This window comes from Anticarsia gemmatalis, chromosome 7 (assembly GCF_050436995.1).
Source record: "Anticarsia gemmatalis isolate Benzon Research Colony breed Stoneville strain chromosome 7, ilAntGemm2 primary, whole genome shotgun sequence".
Classification (NCBI taxonomy): Eukaryota; Metazoa; Arthropoda; class Insecta; order Lepidoptera; family Erebidae; genus Anticarsia; species Anticarsia gemmatalis.
In genome coordinates, this window is record NC_134751.1 from 6,488,130 (window position 1) to 6,512,347 (window position 24,218).

At 32.3% G+C, this 24,218-nt stretch overlaps 7 protein-coding genes and 1 long non-coding RNA gene across 17 annotated transcripts; 5 read left to right on the top strand and 3 right to left on the bottom strand.

Moving 5' to 3' along the window:
- Nucleotides 1-443: 443 nt before the first annotated feature.
- LOC142974411 (uncharacterized) lies at nucleotides 444-2,210 on the top strand. The gene is made up of 2 exons (XM_076116726.1): nucleotides 444-1,602; nucleotides 1,820-2,210. The coding sequence occupies exons 1-2, from the start codon at nucleotides 556-558 to the stop codon at nucleotides 2,090-2,092; spliced, it is 1,320 nt and encodes a 439-aa protein (XP_075972841.1). The 5' UTR covers nucleotides 444-555; the 3' UTR covers nucleotides 2,093-2,210.
- Nucleotides 2,125-5,523, bottom strand: LOC142974410 (coiled-coil domain-containing protein 22). 5 transcript variants are annotated; one of them, XM_076116722.1, is made up of 10 exons: nucleotides 5,473-5,509; nucleotides 5,246-5,387; nucleotides 4,971-5,055; nucleotides 4,563-4,734; nucleotides 4,228-4,486; nucleotides 3,737-4,011; nucleotides 3,189-3,416; nucleotides 2,914-3,053; nucleotides 2,673-2,838; nucleotides 2,125-2,470 (listed from the first exon to the last, which is right to left on the bottom strand). In XM_076116722.1, the coding sequence occupies exons 3-10, from the start codon at nucleotides 5,018-5,020 to the stop codon at nucleotides 2,252-2,254; spliced, it is 1,509 nt and encodes a 502-aa protein (XP_075972837.1). In that variant the 5' UTR covers nucleotides 5,021-5,055; nucleotides 5,246-5,387; nucleotides 5,473-5,509; the 3' UTR covers nucleotides 2,125-2,251. The 5 variants fall into 5 exon arrangements, with proteins under 5 accessions (XP_075972837.1, XP_075972836.1, XP_075972835.1 ...); XM_076116721.1 differs by having other exon boundaries at nucleotides 5,227-5,387; XM_076116720.1 differs by having other exon boundaries at nucleotides 5,188-5,387.
- Nucleotides 5,524-5,551: 28 nt separating this feature from the next.
- On the top strand, nucleotides 5,552-6,773 carry UQCR-Q (Ubiquinol-cytochrome c reductase ubiquinone-binding protein). Its single transcript, XM_076116727.1, has 2 exons — nucleotides 5,552-5,792; nucleotides 6,612-6,773. Exons 1-2 carry the CDS (start codon nucleotides 5,639-5,641, stop codon nucleotides 6,704-6,706), a joined length of 249 nt encoding a protein of 82 aa, XP_075972842.1. The 5' UTR covers nucleotides 5,552-5,638; the 3' UTR covers nucleotides 6,707-6,773.
- A 743-nt stretch (nucleotides 6,774-7,516) lies between these two features.
- On the top strand, nucleotides 7,517-12,420 carry Ugalt (UDP-galactose transporter). Of its 6 annotated transcripts, none has more exons than XR_012959566.1 (10): nucleotides 7,517-7,656; nucleotides 7,793-7,869; nucleotides 8,494-8,662; nucleotides 8,829-8,942; nucleotides 9,127-9,341; nucleotides 9,428-9,694; nucleotides 10,083-10,901; nucleotides 10,973-11,103; nucleotides 11,248-11,346; nucleotides 12,267-12,420. XR_012959566.1 is itself a non-coding variant. In XM_076116728.1 (8 exons), exons 3-8 carry the CDS (start codon nucleotides 8,500-8,502, stop codon nucleotides 12,279-12,281), a joined length of 1,131 nt encoding a protein of 376 aa, XP_075972843.1. In that variant the 5' UTR covers nucleotides 7,517-7,656; nucleotides 7,793-7,869; nucleotides 8,494-8,499; the 3' UTR covers nucleotides 12,282-12,420. The 6 variants fall into 6 exon arrangements, 2 of the variants coding, with proteins under 2 accessions (XP_075972843.1, XP_075972844.1); XR_012959565.1 differs by having other exon boundaries at nucleotides 10,983-11,103; XR_012959567.1 differs by having other exon boundaries at nucleotides 10,083-10,439; nucleotides 10,722-11,103.
- Nucleotides 11,154-12,801, bottom strand: mRpL22 (mitochondrial ribosomal protein L22). The gene is made up of 3 exons (XM_076116730.1): nucleotides 12,479-12,801; nucleotides 11,852-12,065; nucleotides 11,154-11,426 (listed from the first exon to the last, which is right to left on the bottom strand). Exons 1-3 carry the CDS (start codon nucleotides 12,653-12,655, stop codon nucleotides 11,206-11,208), a joined length of 612 nt encoding a protein of 203 aa, XP_075972845.1. The 5' UTR covers nucleotides 12,656-12,801; the 3' UTR covers nucleotides 11,154-11,205.
- A 1,633-nt stretch (nucleotides 12,802-14,434) lies between these two features.
- Nucleotides 14,435-15,320, top strand: Ssu72 (Ssu72 CTD phosphatase). Its single transcript, XM_076116731.1, has one exon. It carries the CDS (start codon nucleotides 14,681-14,683, stop codon nucleotides 15,257-15,259), a length of 579 nt encoding a protein of 192 aa, XP_075972846.1. The 5' UTR covers nucleotides 14,435-14,680; the 3' UTR covers nucleotides 15,260-15,320.
- A 1,238-nt stretch (nucleotides 15,321-16,558) lies between these two features.
- On the bottom strand, nucleotides 16,559-22,286 carry eas (ethanolamine kinase 1). Its single transcript, XM_076116736.1, has 7 exons — nucleotides 21,913-22,286; nucleotides 21,622-21,755; nucleotides 21,231-21,414; nucleotides 19,273-19,361; nucleotides 18,660-18,886; nucleotides 18,349-18,577; nucleotides 16,559-17,355 (listed from the first exon to the last, which is right to left on the bottom strand). Exons 1-7 carry the CDS (start codon nucleotides 22,045-22,047, stop codon nucleotides 17,289-17,291), a joined length of 1,065 nt encoding a protein of 354 aa, XP_075972851.1. The 5' UTR covers nucleotides 22,048-22,286; the 3' UTR covers nucleotides 16,559-17,288.
- Nucleotides 22,287-22,342: 56 nt separating this feature from the next.
- LOC142974419 (uncharacterized) lies at nucleotides 22,343-23,947 on the top strand. The gene is made up of 3 exons (XR_012959568.1): nucleotides 22,343-23,021; nucleotides 23,312-23,519; nucleotides 23,814-23,947. It is a non-coding gene; the product is annotated as an uncharacterized LOC142974419 (long non-coding RNA).
- Nucleotides 23,948-24,218: the final 271 nt, after the last annotated feature.

The following is a 24,218-nucleotide window of genomic DNA, read 5'->3' on the forward strand; positions in this document are numbered from 1 at the left end:
AAGTTTGTTTTACGAACGACATAAAAATTAAATCATACACCGAATAGTTAAAGGATCGGAACAACAACGTAATAACAAAACAAGATACTAAATTCAATAGCACATCTATTCAGGATTTATTTGCAAAAAACGGATTAAAAAAAGCCTTAAATTGCGATCACAGCATCAAAAAGAATGAGCGTAAATCGCTTTCTTAAAAAACACACAAAATGGCCAAAATCTCAAAAACTATGATACTTGTGCCAGAGGTAAATTTTAATTTTTAGATCAGTCGGGTGGTCGCCCATCCGCTGGTAAAGGATTATCCATTATTTACGCCACACCCTGTATATGTATGTAAGAACATAGGTAATATAGGTATTATTATGGTGTCGCTTTCGGTAGGTTGTAACTAACCAGATTAATTAATGCTTGCAACACTATCTTCTATTGTCAATGTCAACTTCACAAGGAGAACTGTCACTAGTGTCACACAAGGTAATCATAACCTTAAAACCAGGATTTTTAAATATTACGGTGATAGAATAAACTATAAAGTTAAATAAAACATACAATATGTTACGCAATTGCTGCCGCGTAACATTCAAAAGAAATTTGTGCCCTCTAATCATCCAAAAGAAGACCTTCCTGTCAAATGATTACAAATGCAACGAAGCTTGGAATAGTTTAAATGCATCGCCGATTATCAATAAAATAAACCTCCAAGATTTTTACAATGTAGTGGATATAAATCATTCATCTAAAGGCGTTATAAGTGCTATAGATGTGGATATATTCGCTAACGCTGTGAAAGATTCCAGCCATCTTGAAGAGCTTAAAGACCTCTTGTACAAACTAAGGCTTTCGGCGGAGACAGGTAACATGTTAGAGTCGACGCGACATGCAACGGTTCGAAACTATATTGAATTTGGCGAAATCGAAGAGTTGGTGGGTATTTTGAAAGATCCGCTAAACTTCGGTGTATTTCTTGATGATTATAGTGCAAATATTCTGTTAGATAAATTAATAACATCGTCTAACTATGAATTAGCGGCCAATGTGGCATCCACAATAATGTTACAAGAAGAATTCAACAATGACATAACTTGCACATTGTGCCAATATGCTTGTTACAAGTACGTACTTGGTTATATACCACCAGAGCCTGCTCCACCTGTACAAAAGAGTAAAAAAGTTGAAGAAATAAAAATAAGAGTCAAGTACCTAAGAAACCCATACTTTGATGATCACTTTGATATCAAAGACACATATACATTATCTGGCAAAACACTGGCATGGATCTCGGAGAGAAGTTCAGACAACCTAAACAACAACTTACAAATAATTGGCTGGCTTGTGTATAAAAAGTATGACAACTTATTAAATACATGTGAAAAATTCAGTAAATCGGGATCATTTACAGTGTATAAAGAGGTTCTAGAGTTATTACAAAAAGAAAGTGCTAATGCAAATGAAGAATCCAAACCAGTTATAGAAAACTGTATTTCCATTTTAAATAAGGTTGAGGTCAAATCTGATGCATCACTGGAAGACTTAATAAAAATTGCTATTGAAGATGCTATTAACAAATCACATAAGAATGATATAGCAGAGCAAGAAAAGGTAAGACATATACCGTGATTAGTATTTTTTTATTGGTCTGCTTGAGTGTCCCTCTATTGGGCGAAGGGCTCCCCATAGAAATATTCAAATAGTCCTTTTCAAATGTGTCCAGGTCACCCTCCATATGTATTAGGGTTTCTCCCCAGATTTGAATAACTTGTGTGAATATTCCTGTGATTAAAATAATGTCTAATGTAATATATCTTTCATCTTTCAGTTATACAAATCATGGGCACAATTAAGAGAAGAAAAACTGGAGGAACAAACCAAACGTCTTGACAGAGCCCGTCGCATTCAACTTATTGAAGAGAAGCAAAAAGAAATGAAGGAAACTGAACAAAAGTTATGGTTCTTTGAAAATGAAGAACAAATTGACCTTCAGATTGAAGAGAAGGAAAAGCTTGAAGATAAGTCTGAGAAAAAGGAGACAACTACGGAAACTGTTAACAGTAATTATGTACCACCCGAAATTAAGCCAAAACGCAAATGAATAATGTATTATATCAAATAAAATTTAGAATACTTGATAAATATTTTTATTTAATGTAAAGTATAATATTATACTAGTACTAAGCCAGTAGATCAAATTAACAGTTCCAATGGGTAAATGCAAAGTTAAATAATTATAGTGTTATTGTTGATTAACTGCTTAACGCTCCTCCTGCATCTTAGTAAGATCTGATTGTATTTTTCTCAGTGTATCTTCAGTTCTCTTAGCTGTTTCTGTTTTGATGTTTTCTTCTAAATCAACAATATCTCTTGCTAAAGTGCCAGTATCATTCACAAGTGATACAATTGTATTACACTCTGAATGTAGCAATGCCAATAACTTGTATGCCTTTTTCGCCTGGTCATCCTTTTTAGCATCCTGAAAAAAATATGTCAATAATATTCTCAGGCTCAGTATAGGCTCTATTGCTAGATAATGTAAACAAAATTCTATTTGTATCATATGGGAGATGCGGCTCCCAATATTCTAAACAATAGTAATAGAAAGGTCAGTCAGTCTGATCCAAGTTGACAGACATAACAAGTAGTCCTTCTAAACTGTCAAAATAGTAAATACTCACCCTGAACAAGGTTTCATCTGCTATAGAGAAGCACCTGTCAAGCTGTCCTTCCAATGAGTTGATGTCTTTCTGCAACTGCCTGGTGTCATCTAAAATCTTTTTAATCTCCATGTTTTGTTTATCCACATTACTTATTATTTCTAATATTCGTTTTGTGTATATTGATCTGAAAATACATTAAATAAAGTCAGTAAATATATGAAGGAAGGGTAAAAGTAGATAGGCTTTATGAAGTACATACCTTTTGTTGCCACCTCTTAACTTCTCATAATTCTCCTTCAGCTGATTCTTTAGTATTTCTTTCTTATCATATTCTTCTTTTAACCCTTTAGCAGACTCTTTTAGTTGTATAAGAGTCTTGCGACAACGGCTTCTTTCAGACTGTAAATAAATATTTAATTAATTACACAGTATATGTATGTTAAATGGAATTCTAAATTTCCAATGAGACATTATTAGAAATAGATATACAATAAGTCTTATTCAATAATAATTCTAATAAATTTTCTTATATACCTCTGACAGATCCATATTGCTCTTCATTTTATCAATTTCCACTTTCAGTGATAAATTCCTTGAAGTTAATTCTTCACTCTTTCTGTGTAACATATTGATGTTCTTCTGAACTTTTTCCACCAGTCCATCTGTCACATGCTCTGCTTCAATATCAGATATTCCAATACTATTGAGTATGTTTTGTACATTTTTCAGATCAGCTTCAGCTCTTTCACATGATCTAAGTGCCTGTAAATTGTCATTATTATAAGACAAGTTACATAATGAAACCTTGTTGTTTTACATTAATAACAAATTAAACTAATAAAACAAGACCTTCTAAAATTACATTAAAATTTTACAATTAATACAGATTTTCAAACATAAATCTACAACTACCTAAATAATAGTAAATATATAAGACTAATTGTGCAGTATTGTGTTAAAATCAGGCTGTGAAGAGCTGATAAGTCACACCATGTCTTACTGGTATCCTGCTGCATCTAGTGAGACTGAAAGCTAACATCAACATAGAAGAAAGGCTGAGCTATAAAATATTTTTTTCTTACCTGTGAATATTCAACTTCCATAACATTCTTTTCACTTTCCAAAGTATCTAACTTCTGTCTTAAAACAATTGCCATTTCTTTCAACTCTTTAAGACTCTTATTAGAATCATGTTTTATTTCTTGTTCCTCCACCAATTCCTGTTTCTCAGCAGTATCTTCTTCTTTTTGAACAGCTTGCACAGATAAATTAGTTTGACTTATTTCTTTCATCTTTAGTAACTTTTCAATTACCTCTTCATCAGTAAGGCTTGTTTGGCTAGCAGTTGTTATCGGATCTAAAAAAAACATACCAATACTTTATTTAAAAATTTACCATTTTGGATGAAAATACTAGTAATGACAATGTGGTAAAAATAATAATCAAAGTTAGAAACAAAAATTTCCATCTAGAGGTTTCCAAGTATTCTTTGATTATGTTATTTATTTTGCTGATAAAAGTGAAGTACCACATTTCTAATAAAAATCTATATTTTCATTAATGGGCTTGTTACCTGAGACACAAAAATCACCAATGCCAATAGAATTTGTTTTACAGCACGGAGGGATCCACATAGACTTCAATTCTTCATTGATCTTATTACCAATGTCCTGCATAAACAGTGTCCTCTTGTTTGCAGTAGGTACAGTGGTGGATACCTGCTTGCCTTCATTTGGTAACCTCTCAATTAAGAACATGAACACTTGCCTGAGTTCACACTCATTGTGATACAAAAAAGTTTGATATCCAACATCATTTTTGTACCCCAAGTCCTGTTAATTACATTGTATTAGTTTTTTTTTTAGTTGTCAGAAACTATTTAGCAACTGGCTCTTATTAATATGTTACCTTACACATAGATGCTATCTGTGATGCAACCTCAATCCTGTGAGATATGCCTGATGGCAACTTTTTGGTCACCTTGACTGAAGGATTTATAACTCCCAAGCATGTTGAAGCAGATTCTATGATGGTGTGAACTGAGAGTTCACTTATGTTCTTTATATTCTCATCAATATTCCTGAAATACAAGCAGATTGAACAATGATATCATAAATCAAACTATATTTTTTTACTTGACCAAGCTGTAATTTTTACTTTTTTTGGACTAACACTACATTTAAATATGGGGCATTGGCCTTCCAAATCAAACTTACAATGAATAGGATGATAATATATTTAATAATTAATTCTACTACGTTCAGGAAAAATATACATATCGTAAGTATAAAAGTTAATTAAGAAAAGGACACTTACACATTCAGTTGACGAAGAAAATGTAAAATGATTGAGTCAACTTCCTCCATGGTTCATTTGCTGATTGTCTGCTTCAGTTTTCTAACTAGAATATAATAGTATATTAAAACATTAGTCGTGATAAAAATTTTATAGAGGACTCATAGTCATCTTAAACTAATGGTCATAGTTAACTGTAGAAGGGAACTATTTTTTCTATTGCTTTCAGATCACATACCCATTAATTACAATCACTTTAGATAGATAGGTAACTCACAATAATACGAAACATAAACCTTTTGTAAATACACTACACAGCGACAACAACCCTTTTTCGTGACAGTGACAGCCAATGATATCCTGAGATCTCTTCTCTTATCATCTCTTTTTTTCTGATATTCCATTTTACGGGTCATTCACGTAAAATGTGGCATTTACCTTATTCAAAATAATATTTAATTAAGATTGGCATGAGGATAAGCAATTAAAGACAGATTTTATACAGTATGTATCATAATTTTACCCATCCATGCACTGCGAGCGATGCGATACGGGCCAACCATTGGCAACCCAGAGAATTGACTGTCAATGTCAAGTTTCTATCATTCATTCAATACATCGACTTTTTAGCCATCAGTTTCGTTGGTTATATAATTTATCCACCCAGCGTTAAATTATATTAAACAAAGATGGGAAAGCATTTTGGAGAATTAGCTAAAATCCGAGGATTGGTTACCTACAAGTTATCGCCCCATGAACAACGGGCGTATGCTGGTGCCATCTCCAATGGTATTCCCAACATCTTCCGTAGATTCCGCGAAAGCGTATTTAAGGTTGCCCCACGTAAGTCCTCTTATGTTCTCTTTTGTGTAATGTAACTATGTCCAGAGTTTGTGTACTATTTGAAGCTCCACTGTGGTATCAGTTTTGCTAGTGTTATGCAAACTTGTATCCCATAACAACTTCAAATAGATGTTTTATCCTTGACTCTCCATTTACGTTGTTCACACAAGTTTAATTTTCATTATTATTAAGTTTTGAAACTAGTATTTGGTGCGAGGCATGTCACAATAGCATTATATCTATACATTTTAGATCAACATGTCATTGTCATTTTGTAATACAACATTATTGCAAATGTATGGTTATAACTAATTTGCTTGTATGCTAAGCCATAAGCATAGGTTAAGACATCGAGGTAGTCAAGATTTACTGAGACAATAAATGTTTTTTGCAATGTAACAATAAATAAATAATCTATTTTTGGAATCGGAAGGTAGTCATAAGCTCCACAATAAAAGTTTACTTTGGTTATGGAAGTCTAATGAGCGATCGCTTCATGTAAAATACTGAGACTAGAAATCAATATTTAATATCCCAAATACCTTAATCTCAATTTCATCATTAGTTCAACTAATCATAATTAATGTGGTCCATTAGGAAGTAATGGTAATTAAATGTAAAGTGACAGCAAAAGTAATACAATAATTCTAAAGCATCATTATTTAAACCATGCAACATACTGTATTAATTGTTTTAATTTATCACAAGCTTGTTTGTACAAAATTACATCATATTTTGAAACCTTCCTATACCTTATAAAAGACATGCCTTGATATGTTACATCTTACTTTTATTAATAAATCCTTTTTCTTTTTTCAGCGTTCATCCTTGGTTACCTGATCTATGAAGGTGTTGAGAGGGAGCACCACCGTCTCTCTCGTAAGAATCCTGCTGATTTTGAAAATGATCAATAAATAATATTATCTAGGCTATTTCTGTTATTTATGTTTAGAAGATGTAATTAAACTGTCTTATAACCAACTTTTTTGTTTTATTGGAATATACCTAAATCATGTAAACAATTTATTGTATTGCTTTATTATTTATGTATGTTTTCCCCATACATAACGGTGTCCGTGGCGCAGTTGTTAGGGTGATCGCCGCACAAGGCCCAGTTCCACACTAAACAAAATTAAATACTGGTGCAATCCACAAATATTAAATATTTGTATAAACTATATTATATTGTATGCTTGTAGATGCCCAGAGCACAAGGAGGAGGGTGGGGTTCTGATGTCATGAATGTTACAATGTTTTTATCACAGTTACAATAAAATCAATAACCAAAGTCCTCATACTACACCCGAGTTGACCCGAGCGTTATTATATCTTAAAACTGTCTTTGTTGTCGAATTTATGCTTTCATGATTTTTTAGGTCTATCGTAAATCGGGGCAAGAGTTAAGTATTTGGCTGTTGGTCAATTGAGTTAGATTAGGCAGCATGAAATGTGCAATTTTCTTTTATTTTATTCAATTCAATTGATTGAATCACTGATTTCTTTTACTTACATCAAGTCTTTCTTTTATTATGCAGTTGTCTGTCATATTGTAAAGATATAAAGTATGAACATTCTACGTTAGATTTCAATATTTTATAAAGTGGCCCCCTGCGGCCTTTTTTTTCACCATTTATAAGACTATAATAAAGGGAAGTAATATAAAAAATTAGAGATTATATTTTTCTGGATTCCGAACGTCTACCTATTTGTCAGTTGACTCAAATGTCAATAGTTCATTGTCGTTGTGGTGCTAAGCTGCCGACGTCAACAAATTTAGATAGATTTGTGTGAAATAACAAAAATTACATTTACTACGTTTTCTATGGTTAAATAAAATTTAAGTATTGAAACGAAACATTTCTTAGTGAGTATTGTGAACAAAAACAAGTATACTGTGTAACTGTTTCGTTTTTATAATATAAAAATACTAATGCTTGATTTTGCTGCAGCCCTATATCTAAATAATATTGCTTGAGACCAATTTTACTTCATTTTTCTAGATCGGTGGTGGTATGTGCTTATAATTCGTTTCGAAATAAAAGAGCAGTAACTAAAATGTCAAAAGCTCTTTGGTATCGTAAGTACAACACTTTATCATTGAATACCACTACGTTGTCTAGTTTAATTAGTTTGCAGTAGACGTATTTTGTTTTAAATAAATATAATAGTTTAATTAGAAACAAATACATTATGGGGTACTTACTTTTAGAAGCTGTAATTAATAAGTATCCCACAAGTACCTATCTTTTTTCCTCTCAGTAGCATAATAATAAATCTCAAATCTGATTATTTAAAAATGTACCCTGTTGATCCATTTACCTGTATGATAATAATAAATTTTACTACTAGTATTTTAGTTTATTGGCAAAATATAATGTTTAAATTTTTTTGGTAAAGCTTTCTAACAATTGCCTGTGTTTTGTAAAAATATGCAAATAAAAATATATATTATGTTTATTAGCTTTGTATATTTGCATTATATTGTAACCAAATCACTGCATTGCATAACTTTTAACCCCTCAAACGTCCGTGGAGGGTATTGTAATATAATTATGGATACTTTAGTCTCCACGGACGTTTGAGTGGTTAAGGAAACTAGTGATAAGATAATCACTTTATCAGTGCCAAATCAAATTAATGTTTAATGTTATTGCTTAGCTTTTTATCTAAGTGTTCGTAGTAAAACGTGTTTGTTATCTAGGTTCCTATGAAGTCAACTGACCCCACAGACAATACAGAACCAACTGTCGGTGAATGTGGGGAAGCAGAAGAAGACCATACTACTGCAGCTACACAATTAAACGCAGTAGAGATGGACGGTGACGCAAAGAAAGCACAATCATATGTACATAACAGAAGAGTCAATTACGGTATAAACCTTTTTTACATTGCAAATGTCATGCCTATTAAGATTACTTATCAAGCCACACCAATTACATTTACAACTAAAATATTAGTTAAATCATGTCTAATCAAAGTATATTAAATTTCATTCCATTGCAAGAGCATTTTAAACAAAGGTATATATTATTTCAGGATACATTAAATATGTAAGTTTAGTGATATTAACATTACAAAATGCTGCCCTTGGTCTCAGTATGCGATATGCTCGCACAAGAACTGATGTGGAAATGTTCTCCTCTGCAGCAGGTAAGTCAATTATTCTAAAATAATGATTGATTTTTAAATGATATTGATATTGTTTGATAAAAAATTACAAGTAATCAGATCATTGTACAGTATAAACTTTCACAGTTAAAGTGCCTTTCTACTTATGAATTCATGTATTACTTTTTCATCTGAATGACAATATTTGAATGTGTTTACTTTTTAGCTGTATTGATGGCAGAAGTTTGTAAGCTAATTATATGTCTGTGCCTTGTAATGCAAGAGTCGGGTGGTGTCAAGAAAGGAATGCAATCTATGTACAATATAGTCATATTAAATGTTCGAGATACTTTACGAGTTTGTGTGCCATCATTTTTATATATTGTTCAGAATAATTTGCTTTACGTCTCTGCATCGAACTTGGATGCTGCCACCTACCAGGTAATTGACTGTGTTATTTAATAATCACATATAGTATTTGTATTTACTTGTAGGTATGGATAAATATGCATTTTATTTATTTCCAGGTGACATATCAATTAAAACTATTGACCACAGCATTTTTTGCTGTTCTTGTGTTGAAAAGGCAACTTAAGAAATGGCAATGGTTTGCGCTAGCTTGGTTGGCTGCTGGAGTAGCTCTTGTACAACTGGCAAATTCTGTGAAAGCTACAGATGCTTCGCAAAAAGAACAATCTAAACTAATAGGGTTTAGTGCTGCATTAGCAGCCTGTTTTATATCTGGCTTTGCAGGAATCTATTTTGAAAAAGTTTTGAAAGAATCTGACATATCTGTAAGTATTAATTATTTTAATAAATTTTAATATACTGGAATTGGAAATCATACCTGGGTATCTACATGTTTCTCTGAGTTAAAAGTCTGCCAACTGGTACTCTAAGGTTTCTTAGAGTTTTCAATAACTGATTTTCATAATATGCACTGGTTACAAACAAGTTTTGATAAAAGAAGCAATGATGAAGGAACATTATAGGAAATTTTCAGGATTTACAATAGTTTGGGCTTATACTGCAACATATTATATAGTTTTGTCATGAACACAATTTGCATGACAAAGTTATATCTCATTATTTAATGGGGACAATACATTTAGTTCTAGGTCATCTAAGAATAGAATCTTGTATATAGGTATTCAATCATTTATTTTATTCAATTTGTTTCAGGTGTGGATGAGAAATGTGCAACTGAGTTTACTGTCGTTGCCATTTGGAACTGCCACTTACTTAATAAATGAAGGAGTTCAAAATAATCTATTAAAAGGCTTTGATGGTTTTGTTTGGTATCTAGTCCTGTTACAGGCTGCTGGAGGTCTAATTGTTGCTGTTGTAGTCAAATATGCAGACAACATATTGAAGGGATTTGCAACTTCTGTCGCCATTGTTATCTCCTGTATCGCATCCATATATCTGTTCAATTTCAAACTTACAGTACAGTTCGCTCTTGGTGCTTTGTTTGTAATTGGCTCCATATTTTTATATGGTTATGTACCCAAGAAACCAGAACCTCGGACTTCCCTAAATGTATGATCATTTTCACAAAATCGGTTATGAGCCACTTTATATGTTAAATTAGTCTATAAGTCTGTTACAAACATTGCCATTATTTCTGGCAATCTATGCTAACGATAGTATTATCAGGGTATTTTATTTTTTTCAGGATGTTTTGATCATTAAGTAATTCCAGTTTGGGAAGTGACAAAATTTTATTGAATTGAACTCTTTATTTTAGAACTAGAATTCAGGTGCTTAGGCGATTTTATTTGTTTTTCCTCATCACTGCCATGTAATTTATTACATTTCCAGTGAAATTATTAAGCAACTGTGTAAATATAAAAATAACTTAAATAGTGCAACTATGCTTTGTTGAGCCTATGCAATCACTGCACAAATCACAAAGTTGACTGAAATTAGAAAGAAAAATATTGTTTGGAATGATATCATCGCGAAGTTACATTACATTAAAGAGTTAAGCTCTTTTGTGTGGTAATTGTTCATTTTATATTAAGTTGAACATAATATTCAGTTTCCTGCTTTTATTTGATTAAAATGTGTAGTTGATTGTAGCTGCAAATCACATTGAAATGAGGGCTGAAACCTTGCTTCATTGATAAATGTTTATATTGAGAGTTTAATATTACTTTAAGTCTAAGAAAAAGGTCATAATACTAAAACTAAGTATTCTATGGTGAGTACCCAAATAGGTATTTGTAAAACAAAATTAAATGAAAAAGAATATGAATCTATGCTAATTTATATTTTTAAACAATTTTAATAAATGATATACAATTTAATATGAATTTATAATCTTTCTCTTCCTCATCTGTTCCAGCCAATTTTCAAGTTGTTGTTGAGGTGTCTGTGGATTTCTCTTATAATAATCTGCAGGAGGTTTGCCCTCTTCAAGGCGGACAAAATAGTGACAATACTGGTATCTAACTTGTCCCATTCTCCTTCTAGCATGTCTCCTAACTCCTTTTATTACCATTCCTTGGCCTGAAAAAGATTCCGCTGAAACAAACCATATTAAATAATTATTATAGTTTATTATTTGTTTTTTAAATAGCTATTTTACAAACCAATAGTGGGAATCAGGCAACTAATATGGTGCTAGGCATATGGTTATGGTTTTGTTTTTCTTTTCAATTATGCACATTACACCACATAGCTGATGCAAACAAATAGGAACTTTTCATATAGTTGTAGCACAGTCACCATGCCATGTAAAGTAGAAATTTGAGTGAATTAATAATAGCTCATCTAGACACACACCACACATTTGAAAAGGTCCTAACTTCCACATTCTAAGTCGAGAAAAATGTTGCCATTTTCACTTTATATAACAATTAGTAAGTAATAACTTTAATTGTATTATTAGTGTGTTGATGATTTTTGTTGACTTGCAATTTGGAATATAACTGAACAAAGTTACTCACCAACCCACAGGTTGCTTTTGAATTCAACATTGTGGTCTCTAACAGCAAGTTCTTGAGCTTCAAGAATAGCATCTTTGACATATATTGCTCCTTTTTTATTAACAAAACTGAGCTGTTTTATTGCTTCATCAACAGTCATTCCCCGGACAAAGCTGGCAATGTACCACATTTTCTCAGGACTATATTTGATATTTGTCTTCTGATGACAAACAAACTGAAAATGTAAAACATAACACAATAATATAAGTTATTACAAGTATGAGTTTGGTAAAACCTCTTTCATTTATATTCTTTCATCATACCACAACCTTATTCAATATCCATTATTTCACATTATGTATAGTAGTAAATAATAATCAAAAGACTAGACTAACTTCCATACAACAATTCAGTTACAAAGGTTTATTATTTTCAGGGGCCAGATGCATAAATAACCAAACTGCAACACATGGATCATCTCAATGTTCTTCAACTGATGTCTAATAGAGGGATAGGATCTCATATCAAGAGTGCGTTATAATTAAAAGTACATAATATTTTTATACAATAAATAAATCTGTTTATCCATATTATTTCTTTCAATACCCTGTCTATTATTACCTACAACAAAGAGTGTATGCAACTTACCGCAGGCCTGGGTGTTTCATCTGACGACTGTGGAGGATAGATTACTTTATTGTACTTGAGGAACCGTTGAGGTACATCAGATTTAGTCCATGCCGAAAGCGATGAACTGGTATGAATATTGTTAAAATGGTTGGCTTTTAGAGCGCTTATGCACAGATTCTTGAAGAATTGATTCATTGTAACAAATGTTAAGAAAACTTTTCTAATGACGAGAAAGAACAGCAAGCATATTAATATATAATTATTCTATTGGGAATAATATTCTCCCAAATACATTCACAGAGCGCTGATTACAACCTATAACTTCAAATGTCATAATGATTTAATGATACTTGACAGTCTTGACACCTTGCTGACAAGTGTTGTAACTAACAAAATTAAAGTTGCCTTTAAGCCAGAATATAAGTAGGTACCGTAAAACGGGGTGAATAGAAACAATTTTCAACTTTGTCCTAAAAATTTGTTGCGAATAACTTGTTATTTTTATTGTCGGGTTATTCTATATCATGTCCGGCGCCATGAAGAAAGAGCTAAAACCATATTTGTCGAAAAATATGCATAATTTTACGATATTTCCTTAAAAAAATGGTCAATTTCTATTCACCCAGCGATAGGGGTAAATCGAAACGACCAAAGGGGTGAATGGAAAAACTGTTAGGGCTGCCAAAGACGACTTATCCAACATGCTGAAAAGGGAGGTTGTGTGTTTAAAAATTGAAATAACCGTTGATAATTACACAAGCTGACCCGCGCAACTTCGCTTGCGTCACATAAGAGAGAATGGGTCAAAATTGTCCCCGTTTTTGTAACATTTTTCACCCGTACTCTGCTCCTATTGGTAGTAGCGTGATGATATATAGCCTATAACCTTCCTCGATAAATGGACTATTTAACACTGAAAGAATTTTTAAAATCGGACCAGTAGTTCCTGAGATTAGCGCGTTCAAACAAACAAACAAACAAACAAACTCTTCAGCTTCATAATATTAAGTATAGATTCGTATAGATTAACTCAAAAAATAAAACAAGATAACCTAACTAACTTTCATACTAAATGCAGTAGTTTGCCGTTATAACTTTGATACAATGATAATTGTGAATTTCGAGCATTAATAACTATTAATTTTTCATTGTTTATGTTAATTTTGTTTACAGTTTTTGACAACCCTATTTATTAATCTCTATTGACCCCTCACTCGTTTCTATTCACCCCTTACGCGTTTCTATTGAACCCTGCTATGTTTCCATTTACCCCATACTGTAGTTCTATTCACCCTTCAAACGATTCTATTCACCCCGTTTATACAAAAAAATGACTATTTCTGTGATTTAAACATATTTTTTAGGTTTAAAAACGTTTTATCAATTAACAATATTGTATGTTTATAGATTAATATACACCTAAAGAGATAAACACTTCAAACAACTCATTAGAAAAGAAATTCCACTTTAAATCCAAAGTTTTGGAGGTCGATATTAAGGCATTCGAGGACGGTTGTCTTTGAAGCATTTTTTTGGGTATAAATATCATTTTAAACATTTAAACAATTATGACACCGCAGAGAAGTAATATCGACGTGTAATCATTTCAAACTTGAACTAAATTCTTCAACGAGGAGTACTCAAATATTGGCCTTGAAAACTTTCCTGATTTTTTTTCTATTCACCCCGCGAATTCTATTCACCCCGTTTTACGGTAGTTTAATTTTTAAAATACGTATTTTTGTGTTTAATGAAAATAATTTTTAGGTCACTATTGGGTTCACTTATTTGTCATAGGAATTAATTTCAGTTCATGTTACTGCAATCTAATTTTAGTGGCAATCATGCGATCCTTATTCCATTGAATAGATCATTTTTTTTATTTACAGAGGACTTGAAAAAACCGATCCCTTGATTATATCAACTTAACCGATTTTAGAATCAGTGCATCCCTACCCCCGTCTGTCTGTCATTTCTGTCAGTCTTGTCAGACGGATGTTATTCACAAACGTTGGCAAATTAGCACAAATATTATTGAAAAATCATCAAAATAGACTCGTTGTGATATTTTTAGTTTATGGATGAGAAATTGTATTAACAAATTCAATTATTATGAAGACGGGAGAACAGCTGATAACATTAACTGTGAAGTTATAGCCGAAAGCAATGGTTCAGGATTGTTTGTCATTATAGAATCGGCTTATCTTTTTGATTTTAGCAATGTGTGATTTGTACATAGCAGTGGTATGTTCTTCGAACATGAACCGTAGTATGGAGGCACATGCATTTTTGGTCAAGAAAGGCTTTAAGGTGAAGTCTTATGGCACAGGAGAGAAGGTTAAGTTACCAGGTGCTTCTGCGGATCGACCTAATTGTTATGAGTTCGGGGTCCCCTATGATGATATTTATAATGATTTAATGGAGAAGGACAAGTCATATTACACGCAAAATGGCATATTGCACATGCTAGACAGAAATAGGAGAATAAAACCTAGTCCAGAGAAGTTTCAAGTATCTGTAGAAAAGTTTGATGTTATAATAACATGTGAAGAAAGAGTATACGACCAAGTGATTGAGTGGTTTGGTTCAAGAAGATCAGTTTACAATCAACCTGTGCATGTTGTCAACATGGACATTCAAGATAACCACGAGGAGGCGACCATAGGAGCATTTCTCATTAGTGACATGGTCACTAAAATGGCTCAAAGTGATGATTTAGACAATGATATTGATGAACTCCTTCATGAGTTTGAAGCCAAATGTCAACGACCAATTTTAAACTGTATAATGTTTTATTAAATGATAACTGAATATATTTTTATGCTTCCAATATTATATTAAACCTTTTCCTACCTATGAATTAATGTGTTTCTTATACTTACAGTGTGAAGGCCAGTAAGAGCCAGGGTCAGATCCAAGATATTATATTTGGCTATTTACTTTATTAAAAAGCATGTGACTGCTTTGAAGTTTAATATTATTGTGAAGGTATATTATGTTTCTAGTTGTTAATGAAGACTATATTGCAAGCAATGCCTCTTGTGACTTTGATCTGACTTTGATGAGAACTTGGGTCTTTACAATAATTAACATTCATGTAATACTTGTAAAAATAAAATAATTCCCACAAAAATAATGCATGCTGCGCATATAATTAATTAATATACCAACCAATAAATAGCCCTTGCCAATAGCTTTATTCAAACGCCTCTAGCGCCCACTAGAGGGCAGTACCGGTACAGTCGGTGTTTCTATATCCGAGCCGATGCCCGGCTTCGACGACCGTTTTCATTGATGTGCATTTATAGTAATGTACAACACATTGACACATTTAGCGTCAGAAATATGTACACATTGTCACATTTTCGATCTATTCTATTATTACCTATTTCAGACTATTTATGTTGGTCAACAAACAACTGGCAGTCATTGTAAACTACTGTATTAATAATAATAGGTAAATTGCTTTTGAAAATGTGGCAGTGTATAGATTGCGATGTGAGTAACCAACACAACCGGCTAGAGAACAACTTCAGGATCGACGGATTAAAGGTGCTCTTCGAGGCACAGAGGCCTATTTTCTAGTTCCGGACAATCTATACGGAAAAGCTTAATAATATTTTCTTCTTACCCGGAATTCGAAATTGAGACCGCTACGTTCTTCATCTGGTTTTTTTACTACACCATGGCCGCGCCACAGAAGTAGTGCAGTGTTTTGCAAGTAGGTATGAGTCGAAAGTTAGTGTCGCGATTAAGGCGGAGGAACAGAAGACATTAAAACAGAAATATATCAAATTAAATGGAAGAAAAAAAGATCTTAAAAGAATTCGAAAACCTAGGTTTTCTTTAGTCCACAAATATATGTTACGATAGGTAGGTACCTATAAGCAGAAAAGTATGGCTAGATGATAATATTCGAACATGTAGCGGGTTCGATTTCCACGCTAAGAAAATATTTGCAGTCTTAAAGCCGAAAACTACTGAATCTCTATCTGGTCGCTCTTTATATAGAGCTGGATGGCATCCGTTCCCATGACATTTAATGTGCGCTACATTTTCAATAGGTAGAACTCAAAGGGTAAATTAAAACAATAGAGATTTAAACATGGAATGTTTTTATTTAATACATAAAACAGCAACAATAAACTACTTCTATAAATTTCTTTACGTAACTGATTTATAACTTTGATTTGATATATTATTACCTATTTTTTATTGCATTAAAATATACAAATACCTACCTAAATTATACGTATGATATATTGTTATAATAATAACATGAAAAGTTAGCTGCTAATAGCCAGTTCTGGCGAAGATGGCTGCAAAATTTTTGGAGAAATTCTTTACCTTATCGTTTTTTATTTCTTTTTATTTATTTACTACCAATACAATAGTGTAGGTACATTATAATAATGAACTATTATTTATAATTAATTAATCACAATGAATCAAATTTAATTTATCTTATAAAATTTATGCACACAGCGTGGCACTGTTCTTATTAACAGTGTCGAATTATTGCCTGTGTTAGATGCTATAGGTACTGGTAAAGCAAAATTCTTTAAACGTAATAATAGGTTATCGAATTTCTCCCGGGCCGATGGAGTCTGGATATCGCTCAGGGACCGACAGCACGAGTCATACTCGCATCATGTTCGGATCCGAAGCTTTTGTGTCACGTCTGTGATCAATATTTTTCACCGCGAGTTCACTCACTTTAATACAATTACATTGAACATGATATATGTTATACCTACTTTGTACCTATAATAATTTAATAAATTTCAATTTACATCTTGCAATAATATTCTAAATTGTACATTTTCGATCAACTTATTTCTTTGAATATCGAATCCTTCTGTTCGAAATATCTGTTTAATCTTATTTCTGCATACCTGAAAACATAAAAGGGAATAATTAAATACAAAAGAAAAATAGTTAGATCATTTTGCTATTTGCGATTATACAGGAGGCTGTGAAAAAAATATGGTCAACTGTTTTCAATGTTGAAGTTATCCTAATTTACCGAAAATTATAAGGTCGTATTATGTAAAGTATTTTTTTAAAAACATTTTACTACACTCTATTTTTTTTATAGACGCCCACATGAACCGGGATTATCGAACTAAAAGCCTGTTTCAATCAGTTTTTATTCCTAGTCCACGCTTTTTTTCCACCTGTTTATCCACATTTTATCGCACTTAGTAACGTCTCGGTAGGTAAATAAATGCTCGCCGTAACCTATCGTTACTTGAGATCGCACGATTTACAACTTTGTATCCTCTTAGTTCTGATAAGTGTGTGATTTCAGCTGACAAAATCACTGGTAAATAAGGCAGAGATAATGGAAATATTTATTTATCTCTCTGTAGTATTGTAGTGGCTGTCATTTACCCAAGATAATGAAAGTAGGTAGATAACTTTTGTCTTGTCGGACGAAGATAGATTAAATCATTTTATATTAACGTCTAAAAATATATAAGTTTAATACTACACAATAGCATCAAGGCCAGAGCAATCCTTATTGCGGGAGTTGTTTTCTTTTTTAACAATGACACAAAACAAGCATTTCTTCAAATAAATGTAACTGTTTTTAAACTGCAAATAATGACGTCAAGCGGAATAAACCACTCCTGGGCTTAGGAAAGTGCGTAGTATACGGCTATGTTTAAATTACCTGCCTATTATAGTGATAATACTATCACACATTTTACCGTAGAATCGTCAGGCATTCTCAGATAAAAATCGCCACTGCGTAAATTCCCGTATTCTGTTATGCATAAAAACGTTCTTTTTTACGTCTGTTGCGAAATTTACTATTTCAGTTGCAGTTGACTTAATGACCTTTTATACAGTACCTTAATAATAGGAATGTTGGGAATGCTTACCTTAGAAAGTCAAAGTCTATAGTGGAATGTTCGTACTGCACGAGAGACCATATTCCCCATAGGAAATGAGATAGTAATGATAACTGCTGAACCTCAACGTATACATTTTGTATTTGCTCGTCTGACGGATTATTGTCACTCTGATATTCTGCTAAGTAAGCTCTTATCCATTTCAACTGAAAGTCCTTGCTAGGATATTTGTTGTAGTCAATGTCTTCAATAGATATACCTTTAAAAAGAATGACCTTTTATTTAGCTCGCATTAACATAGGTAACGAATGACATTCGGATAAAGACGGTTTCCTACTTACCAACAAATTCATTGAAGTGGTTGGCGATATCGAACGCTTGGTAGTTGTACGCCGAATATTCGAAATCAATAAAGGATATTGTTCCTTCTTGGTTGTTGTAGATAACGTTTCCTAGAAGCAAATCGTTGTGAGCAAACACAATAGGACTGGCTGTTTTTGACAAAAACGACTTAAGTCGCTCGTACTCTATCCTTAGTTTGGTTACCGAGTTGAAAATATTTGCGAATCTATAAAAAAAAATAAACTCATTAGGTAGGTACTAGCCCAAAAGTTTTACCTACGTGTTATTTAGATAAGAGCATTAAATTGAAGACCTAACTGCTTATCTGCTAATAGATAGGTATATTTTTAAATAGTGTATTGAAAATAATTTCAGTTAGTCTACAGCTGTTAATTAGAACCTATAAAGTCGTGAAGAGTCGTTAGCGGTATGGAAATTTTAAAACTTAATATTATACTTATAATACAGTACCTACTCATTATCATTATTTACTTTTTAATAATACGTACGTACCTTCCTAATAACGACAGTATATTTTTACAATAGTTAGTGTAGAACAATATAGGTACCTAAATAACTCAATTAGCAAACGCATGAAAAAGGTATACCAACCTGCTTTGTTTAGTTTCCGTCGAATAAGTTTCAGGAAGTAAACTTAAAAACTGCTCTGTTTTATCCCATACGAATGTTTCTTTTTGTACCTAAAAATTTAAAAAACTAATCAGAATCATTAGCACAGGTATCTCCCCAAAAACTTACTATTACCTGGGTCTATTTTACCGAATTTTAGGTATTATTAATTAGGTACTCAAATATACCGCCTACAGATTTTGATGATTCTTTGTCTTCGTTAAATATCGTAATCATTGATCATGAAAATCATCAACAGAATAGAAAAAAATGATGGGCCGTGTCTGAAAAACTAAATATTGAAAAGATCATAATTCGGTAAAAGGAAATAATATTTCATTTCAAAACTAATATACTAGGTACCTAAATGCAATCAAAGATTTTTGATAAGTGTCCACATGAACCGGTAATTAATTGGCTTAGGTATTTATTTTTTTCCACCCTGTGTAATAGATATTTTTCGAATTCTGTTATTGTAGCAAGAAAAAAATCCTACATTCAAATATTTATTACAGGTCGTTCAAAGGTGAGACCTACTATCTAATAGTATACAGATTAGGCAATGTAGACATGTGCCTGCTAAAATCAGAGCGAATATTGCCCGGATTTTACTGACACGTCCGTGTGTAATTCTCGGGTAAGTAAGTAAGTACATGCCTATTACTTTAGTACTTATTATTCTGTGCTATTACCTACCTGTTGTAAATATGAGTTATGGCCAATAGCCGAGTTTGAGGCCATTTGTCGCTACCGTCATGCGACATAATAGCAGCAATTTCAGTTATAAACGACACGGTGGATGCTAAACGAACCATGAATAGGTACTAAATTAGGCAGCAGGTATTATAATAGCCAACGAATTCTATTGACGGACGAAAAGGTACAGCCTAGTAGGTAACAAGGATACTTCAAAGAAAACTAATATTCTTTAGTATTTTGCATGGATACGCCTACATCTGATAATCAAGAATAGCGCATATCAACGAGAACGTGAAGTTTAGCGTATAATCGGATAATCCTGTAAAGAGTTCACGCTATCTTAAAAATTTACATAAACAGCGAATTTAATCACATTATTACCTATAGCCATTGGTGCATCGACCTTAGCTGACACATGTAGCCACATTTTGTGTAGGCTTATTATGAAATCGAAATCTCATCCTTAACAGCAGAAAGTTCTCACAATGGTGTGCATCTTGCCTAAAACTAAAATATACGTAAGATATGTTATGTAAGATTGGGGTATCAATATCCCTCACTGATAAATAGTGGAGTCAACGAGATAAAACAATCTACAGCCTAATAAAATTACAACTGAGATAGAATGTTTTACACTCTCTAGTGATGTATAAAATCAAGAAAAAAAAATAATGGAAAAAATATAGCAGTGTGTAATAACTGCACCTTATTTGTGTAACTGAGATTCATCTCATTTGAATGAGTTATTTAACTAGTGTAAGCAAGTATAAAGAGATACATAGAGTTGTTATTATTTCTGTTTTTTGTAAGGTCATTGCCACTGTACACTGTGTACTGGTCTTATCTCATTCAATTTATTTTAATATTATCATTCTTTTTAAAGTCCTAAGATAATTTTGAAGATTATTGCTTGCAGATTATTCTGTTTAACTTACTAGTTCTCATGGATACAGTGATCTAAAAACATATTCAAAGAGCTATATAATTTAGAACTGGCAAATTTGCAATTACTAAAAGTTTATATTTATAGTATTAGGCCCACACAAATTTAATAAATAAAAATAATAATATAATAAACATGTGTAAGAACTCAGTCACCACCTTATTTACCTACTTGAACTTTGTGATTACAGCGATGTCAAGTAAAACATAGAATTGTAATAGTTATCTTAGTATATGGAATGATTATTTAGAAACATGTTATTTATATAGAAAGTAGGAAGTAATATAGGTATACATACATCTTTTCCAAGGTCAACTTTGTGCATTTTAGCCATTTGTTTAGCCACAAGTGGCCAAACTTTCTCATCTATCACAGTGTTAACATCCAGAGTACATCCATAATAATATTCATAAGCAAATCCATTTTCAAATATGCCATAAATTTTTGGTGCCAACCCAAGAACATTTAGTGTTTTGATGTTTCTATAAGCAAATAAAAACAAGTGCTTATTATATTAAATTTTAATTAATTCCTTACCAAAATTAAATGTGTGTTTAAATCATGGCTGTTCCCCAGAGACATCATAACTATACTCAAGTATAGGTACTCATTAAATTTAATAAAAAAAAGAGCAAAGCAGTGCTATAGACAAGGACCATTAAAAAAAAGTAAGTTTATTAATTTCATACCTGATTTCTGCAGTTCTGTCTATAAACAAATCAGTCTTGTTGCCATAAATTCTAATGAGAATAATTTCTTGTACTCCATTTGATTCTATATATCGACAAGATATTAACTTGTTTGTTATGCCATCTGTTAGAGTCTGAAATAAAAAAATAATACACTTCAGAAGTTTAAACAAATTACATGACATATAAAACGAAATGGAATTAGTTTAATTTTTTATAGGTTTATAACATCTTTTTATATGTTGGTATAAAGTATTAAAATTTAACTAATAAGTATGTTAGAATATTAACCTTTAGTATAATGTTATTTGGAATCCAATTTGGTCTGACAGCTTCAAGTACTTTCAAGACTCCTGGGTTCAAGTCATTTTCATCAAATTGAACAGGAATATATTTATCACCAGCGGCTAGGCAAATACACGACATTATTTTAATATTAACAGAAAATGTTGAGATGAACTGAGCACTAAGACAACTGTTTAAGATGAATATTGTATTTACAATGCCGAAAGGTGTAGCCGTCAGGCGGCAATTTCGTTAACGGATGTGAATGTAGTCACTATCAGATATCGGTTAGGTACTGAGCAGAATATTATATTTTTATCTCGTAATATCATTGACAAAATCACAGAATAATGTTGACCAAATGACAGTTAGGGATGCACTAAACGAGCAGTCACCGATGTTTTTAAAGATAAGATTCGTCGCATCAATCGATTGTATCAATTCATCATTTTATAACTGAGCTAATCAAATAACAATGCTTTAAAAATGAAAACAAGATGCCAAGAAGAGCAGTGTAAACCACAAAACGGATGGATGCCGTCTTGTTACGTCTCTTACATCTAACATCAACTTATTTTTGTGTTTACTTGCCTTGCAACAGCATACTGCTTTATTTAGAAACGCAAAGTTAGTAATTGCGATATAAACATTCGAATCGAATCAAGTCAATATAACTGGACCGAATATATCGATATCACATTGTAAAACATGTCTTATAACATCCCTAATGCATTTGACAGATTACAAATTGACATTTCGACAGCTGCTCAGCTACCATAGCTGTCAAATTGACGGAATGAACCACAGATATTTTTTTTTAAGAACCCAAAAAATCAGTAACTTCAATCACCTATATGACAAAAATAATTTATATGCCTGTCTAGATTCTAGACCCTTTATATATAAATTCGTCTCCACTTGGCACACTATTGGATAGTAGTATGCCTCAGCATGTTATGTGTAACGCCCCAGAGGCTTTAGATGCTAGAGTCCTTAAGTACCTATGATAAGTCACAGTTTCCGAAGACGCTAAACGATCCTTTACCTTGTTTTAACATTACCGATGTGTTACCGATATTTGGCTCGAGCCTTAACAATCAAATCAAAAATACTAGGTAGTAAACCTTTTTATTTCTTCATCATCATCGTTCGTTTTCAAAAGTTTTGTATCTTCTTGAGTATGCTTAAGTACTGGCATTTGTAAAGTAAATACCTAGAAAAGAAACTTAAAAATAAAACATCAAACAAAATACCGAATACCGATTCGTGTGTCAACTGAAGCGACCATTTCACATTTTTATTATCGTTTTATTATTTTGTTACCGAACAAAAGTTTTCATTGTGCAATTATAATATCCTTATTTTTAAAAGCATTTTAACATGGGATTGCATTTTGGTAATTTAGCTATCATTAGAGGAATAATATATTACAAGTTATCACCTCATGAGCAGAAAGCATTCGCTGGTGCTATTACCTACGGTTTACCAAATGTGGTAACAAGAACATGGGCAACGTTGTGGACCTATCTGCCAAGTGCGTATTTTGAAGATTTTTCGAACTTATAGCAATCACCGAATAACTTCAGGCGCAGTAACTGGCGCGTTTTATAAGTGTAAAGTATACTTACCTACTATTCGTATTCCGGAACAAAATATACCTTGATAGACCTACTCATATCTAAAAATCAACCCTGATGTCCTAAAGACCTAGGGCCAGTTAAATTGACAAATTATCTGACTTTAGGATTAAAGTTTTCAAAAAAAATAGTAAACCATTTCTGTACTTAAGAGAGTAGGCTTACTATGTTACCATTTCTGCTGTATTCTTGCGTTTCTCTACGAACGATCTAAGTACCTAATCAGTCTCCAAAAACAGAATTTTAATATATTACTTTTATCTTTTACAGCTTTCATTGCGTCTTATTTGACTTATATAGGCATTGAAGAAGCTTATCGACTTTCAAAACGGAAAAATCCCAAAGATTACATGAATGAAGTTGATCCTAACCCTAAATGCCCAAAAAAGAAGTAAAAAAACGTTCTTTTTTTGCTATGAACGTAACGATGCGTTAGTGAGTGTTCGGTTTTGTAGATAAATGATTTACCTTTGCCGTCCAAATTGCTGTTTAATTTAAAATTTAATAAAGATATGAAACCATCTTGATGTTATTTTTCTTAACATAAACATTTTTAAAAAATCTTCGCACATACCATACCGTACCGAACTCAGCGTAGACTGTAGGGCACTATATTACTATAAGGTAAGACGGTTGTCCAATATGCAAATAGTGTTTTCTGTATTGAGAACCAGT

Bases quoted from the DNA above. Each gene is read 5' to 3' on its own strand.
- LOC142974411 (XM_076116726.1), top strand. From the start codon at position 556: ATGTTACGCAATTGCTGCCGCGTAACATTCAAAAGAAATTTGTGCCCT. The intron at 1,603-1,819 runs GTAAGACATATA...TTCATCTTTCAG, and splicing joins ATATAGCAGAGCAAGAAAAG to TTATACAAATCATGGGCACA.
- LOC142974410 (XM_076116723.1), bottom strand. From the start codon at position 5,020: ATGGAGGAAGTTGACTCAATCATTTTACATTTTCTTCGTCAACTGAAT. The intron at 4,487-4,562 runs GTAACATATTAA...TGTAATTAACAG, and splicing joins AGATAGCATCTATGTGTAAG to GACTTGGGGTACAAAAATGA. The intron at 3,054-3,188 runs GTATATAAGAAA...ATTTATTTACAG, and splicing joins GCAATATGGATCTGTCAGAG to TCTGAAAGAAGCCGTTGTCG.
- Ugalt (XM_076116728.1), top strand. From the start codon at position 8,500: ATGAAGTCAACTGACCCCACAGACAATACAGAACCAACTGTCGGTGAA. The intron at 8,663-8,828 runs GTATAAACCTTT...ATATTATTTCAG, and splicing joins TAACAGAAGAGTCAATTACG to GATACATTAAATATGTAAGT. The intron at 8,943-9,126 runs GTAAGTCAATTA...TTTACTTTTTAG, and splicing joins AATGTTCTCCTCTGCAGCAG to CTGTATTGATGGCAGAAGTT.
- eas (XM_076116736.1), bottom strand. From the start codon at position 22,047: ATGTCGTGTATTTGCCTAGCCGCTGGTGATAAATATATTCCTGTTCAA. The intron at 21,415-21,621 runs GTATGAAATTAA...ATTTGCTTATAG, and splicing joins GACAGAACTGCAGAAATCAG to AAACATCAAAACACTAAATG. The intron at 19,362-21,230 runs GTATGTATACCT...TTAAATTTTTAG, and splicing joins AAGTTGACCTTGGAAAAGAT to GTACAAAAAGAAACATTCGT.
- Ssu72 (XM_076116731.1), top strand. From the start codon at position 14,681: ATGTGTGATTTGTACATAGCAGTGGTATGTTCTTCGAACATGAACCGT.
- UQCR-Q (XM_076116727.1), top strand. From the start codon at position 5,639: ATGGGAAAGCATTTTGGAGAATTAGCTAAAATCCGAGGATTGGTTACC. The intron at 5,793-6,611 runs GTAAGTCCTCTT...TTCTTTTTTCAG, and splicing joins CGTATTTAAGGTTGCCCCAC to CGTTCATCCTTGGTTACCTG.
- mRpL22 (XM_076116730.1), bottom strand. From the start codon at position 12,655: ATGAATCAATTCTTCAAGAATCTGTGCATAAGCGCTCTAAAAGCCAAC. The intron at 12,066-12,478 runs GTAAGTTGCATA...TTACATTTTCAG, and splicing joins ATGAAACACCCAGGCCTGCG to TTTGTTTGTCATCAGAAGAC. The intron at 11,427-11,851 runs GTGAGTAACTTT...GGTTTGTTTCAG, and splicing joins CAAAAGCAACCTGTGGGTTG to CGGAATCTTTTTCAGGCCAA.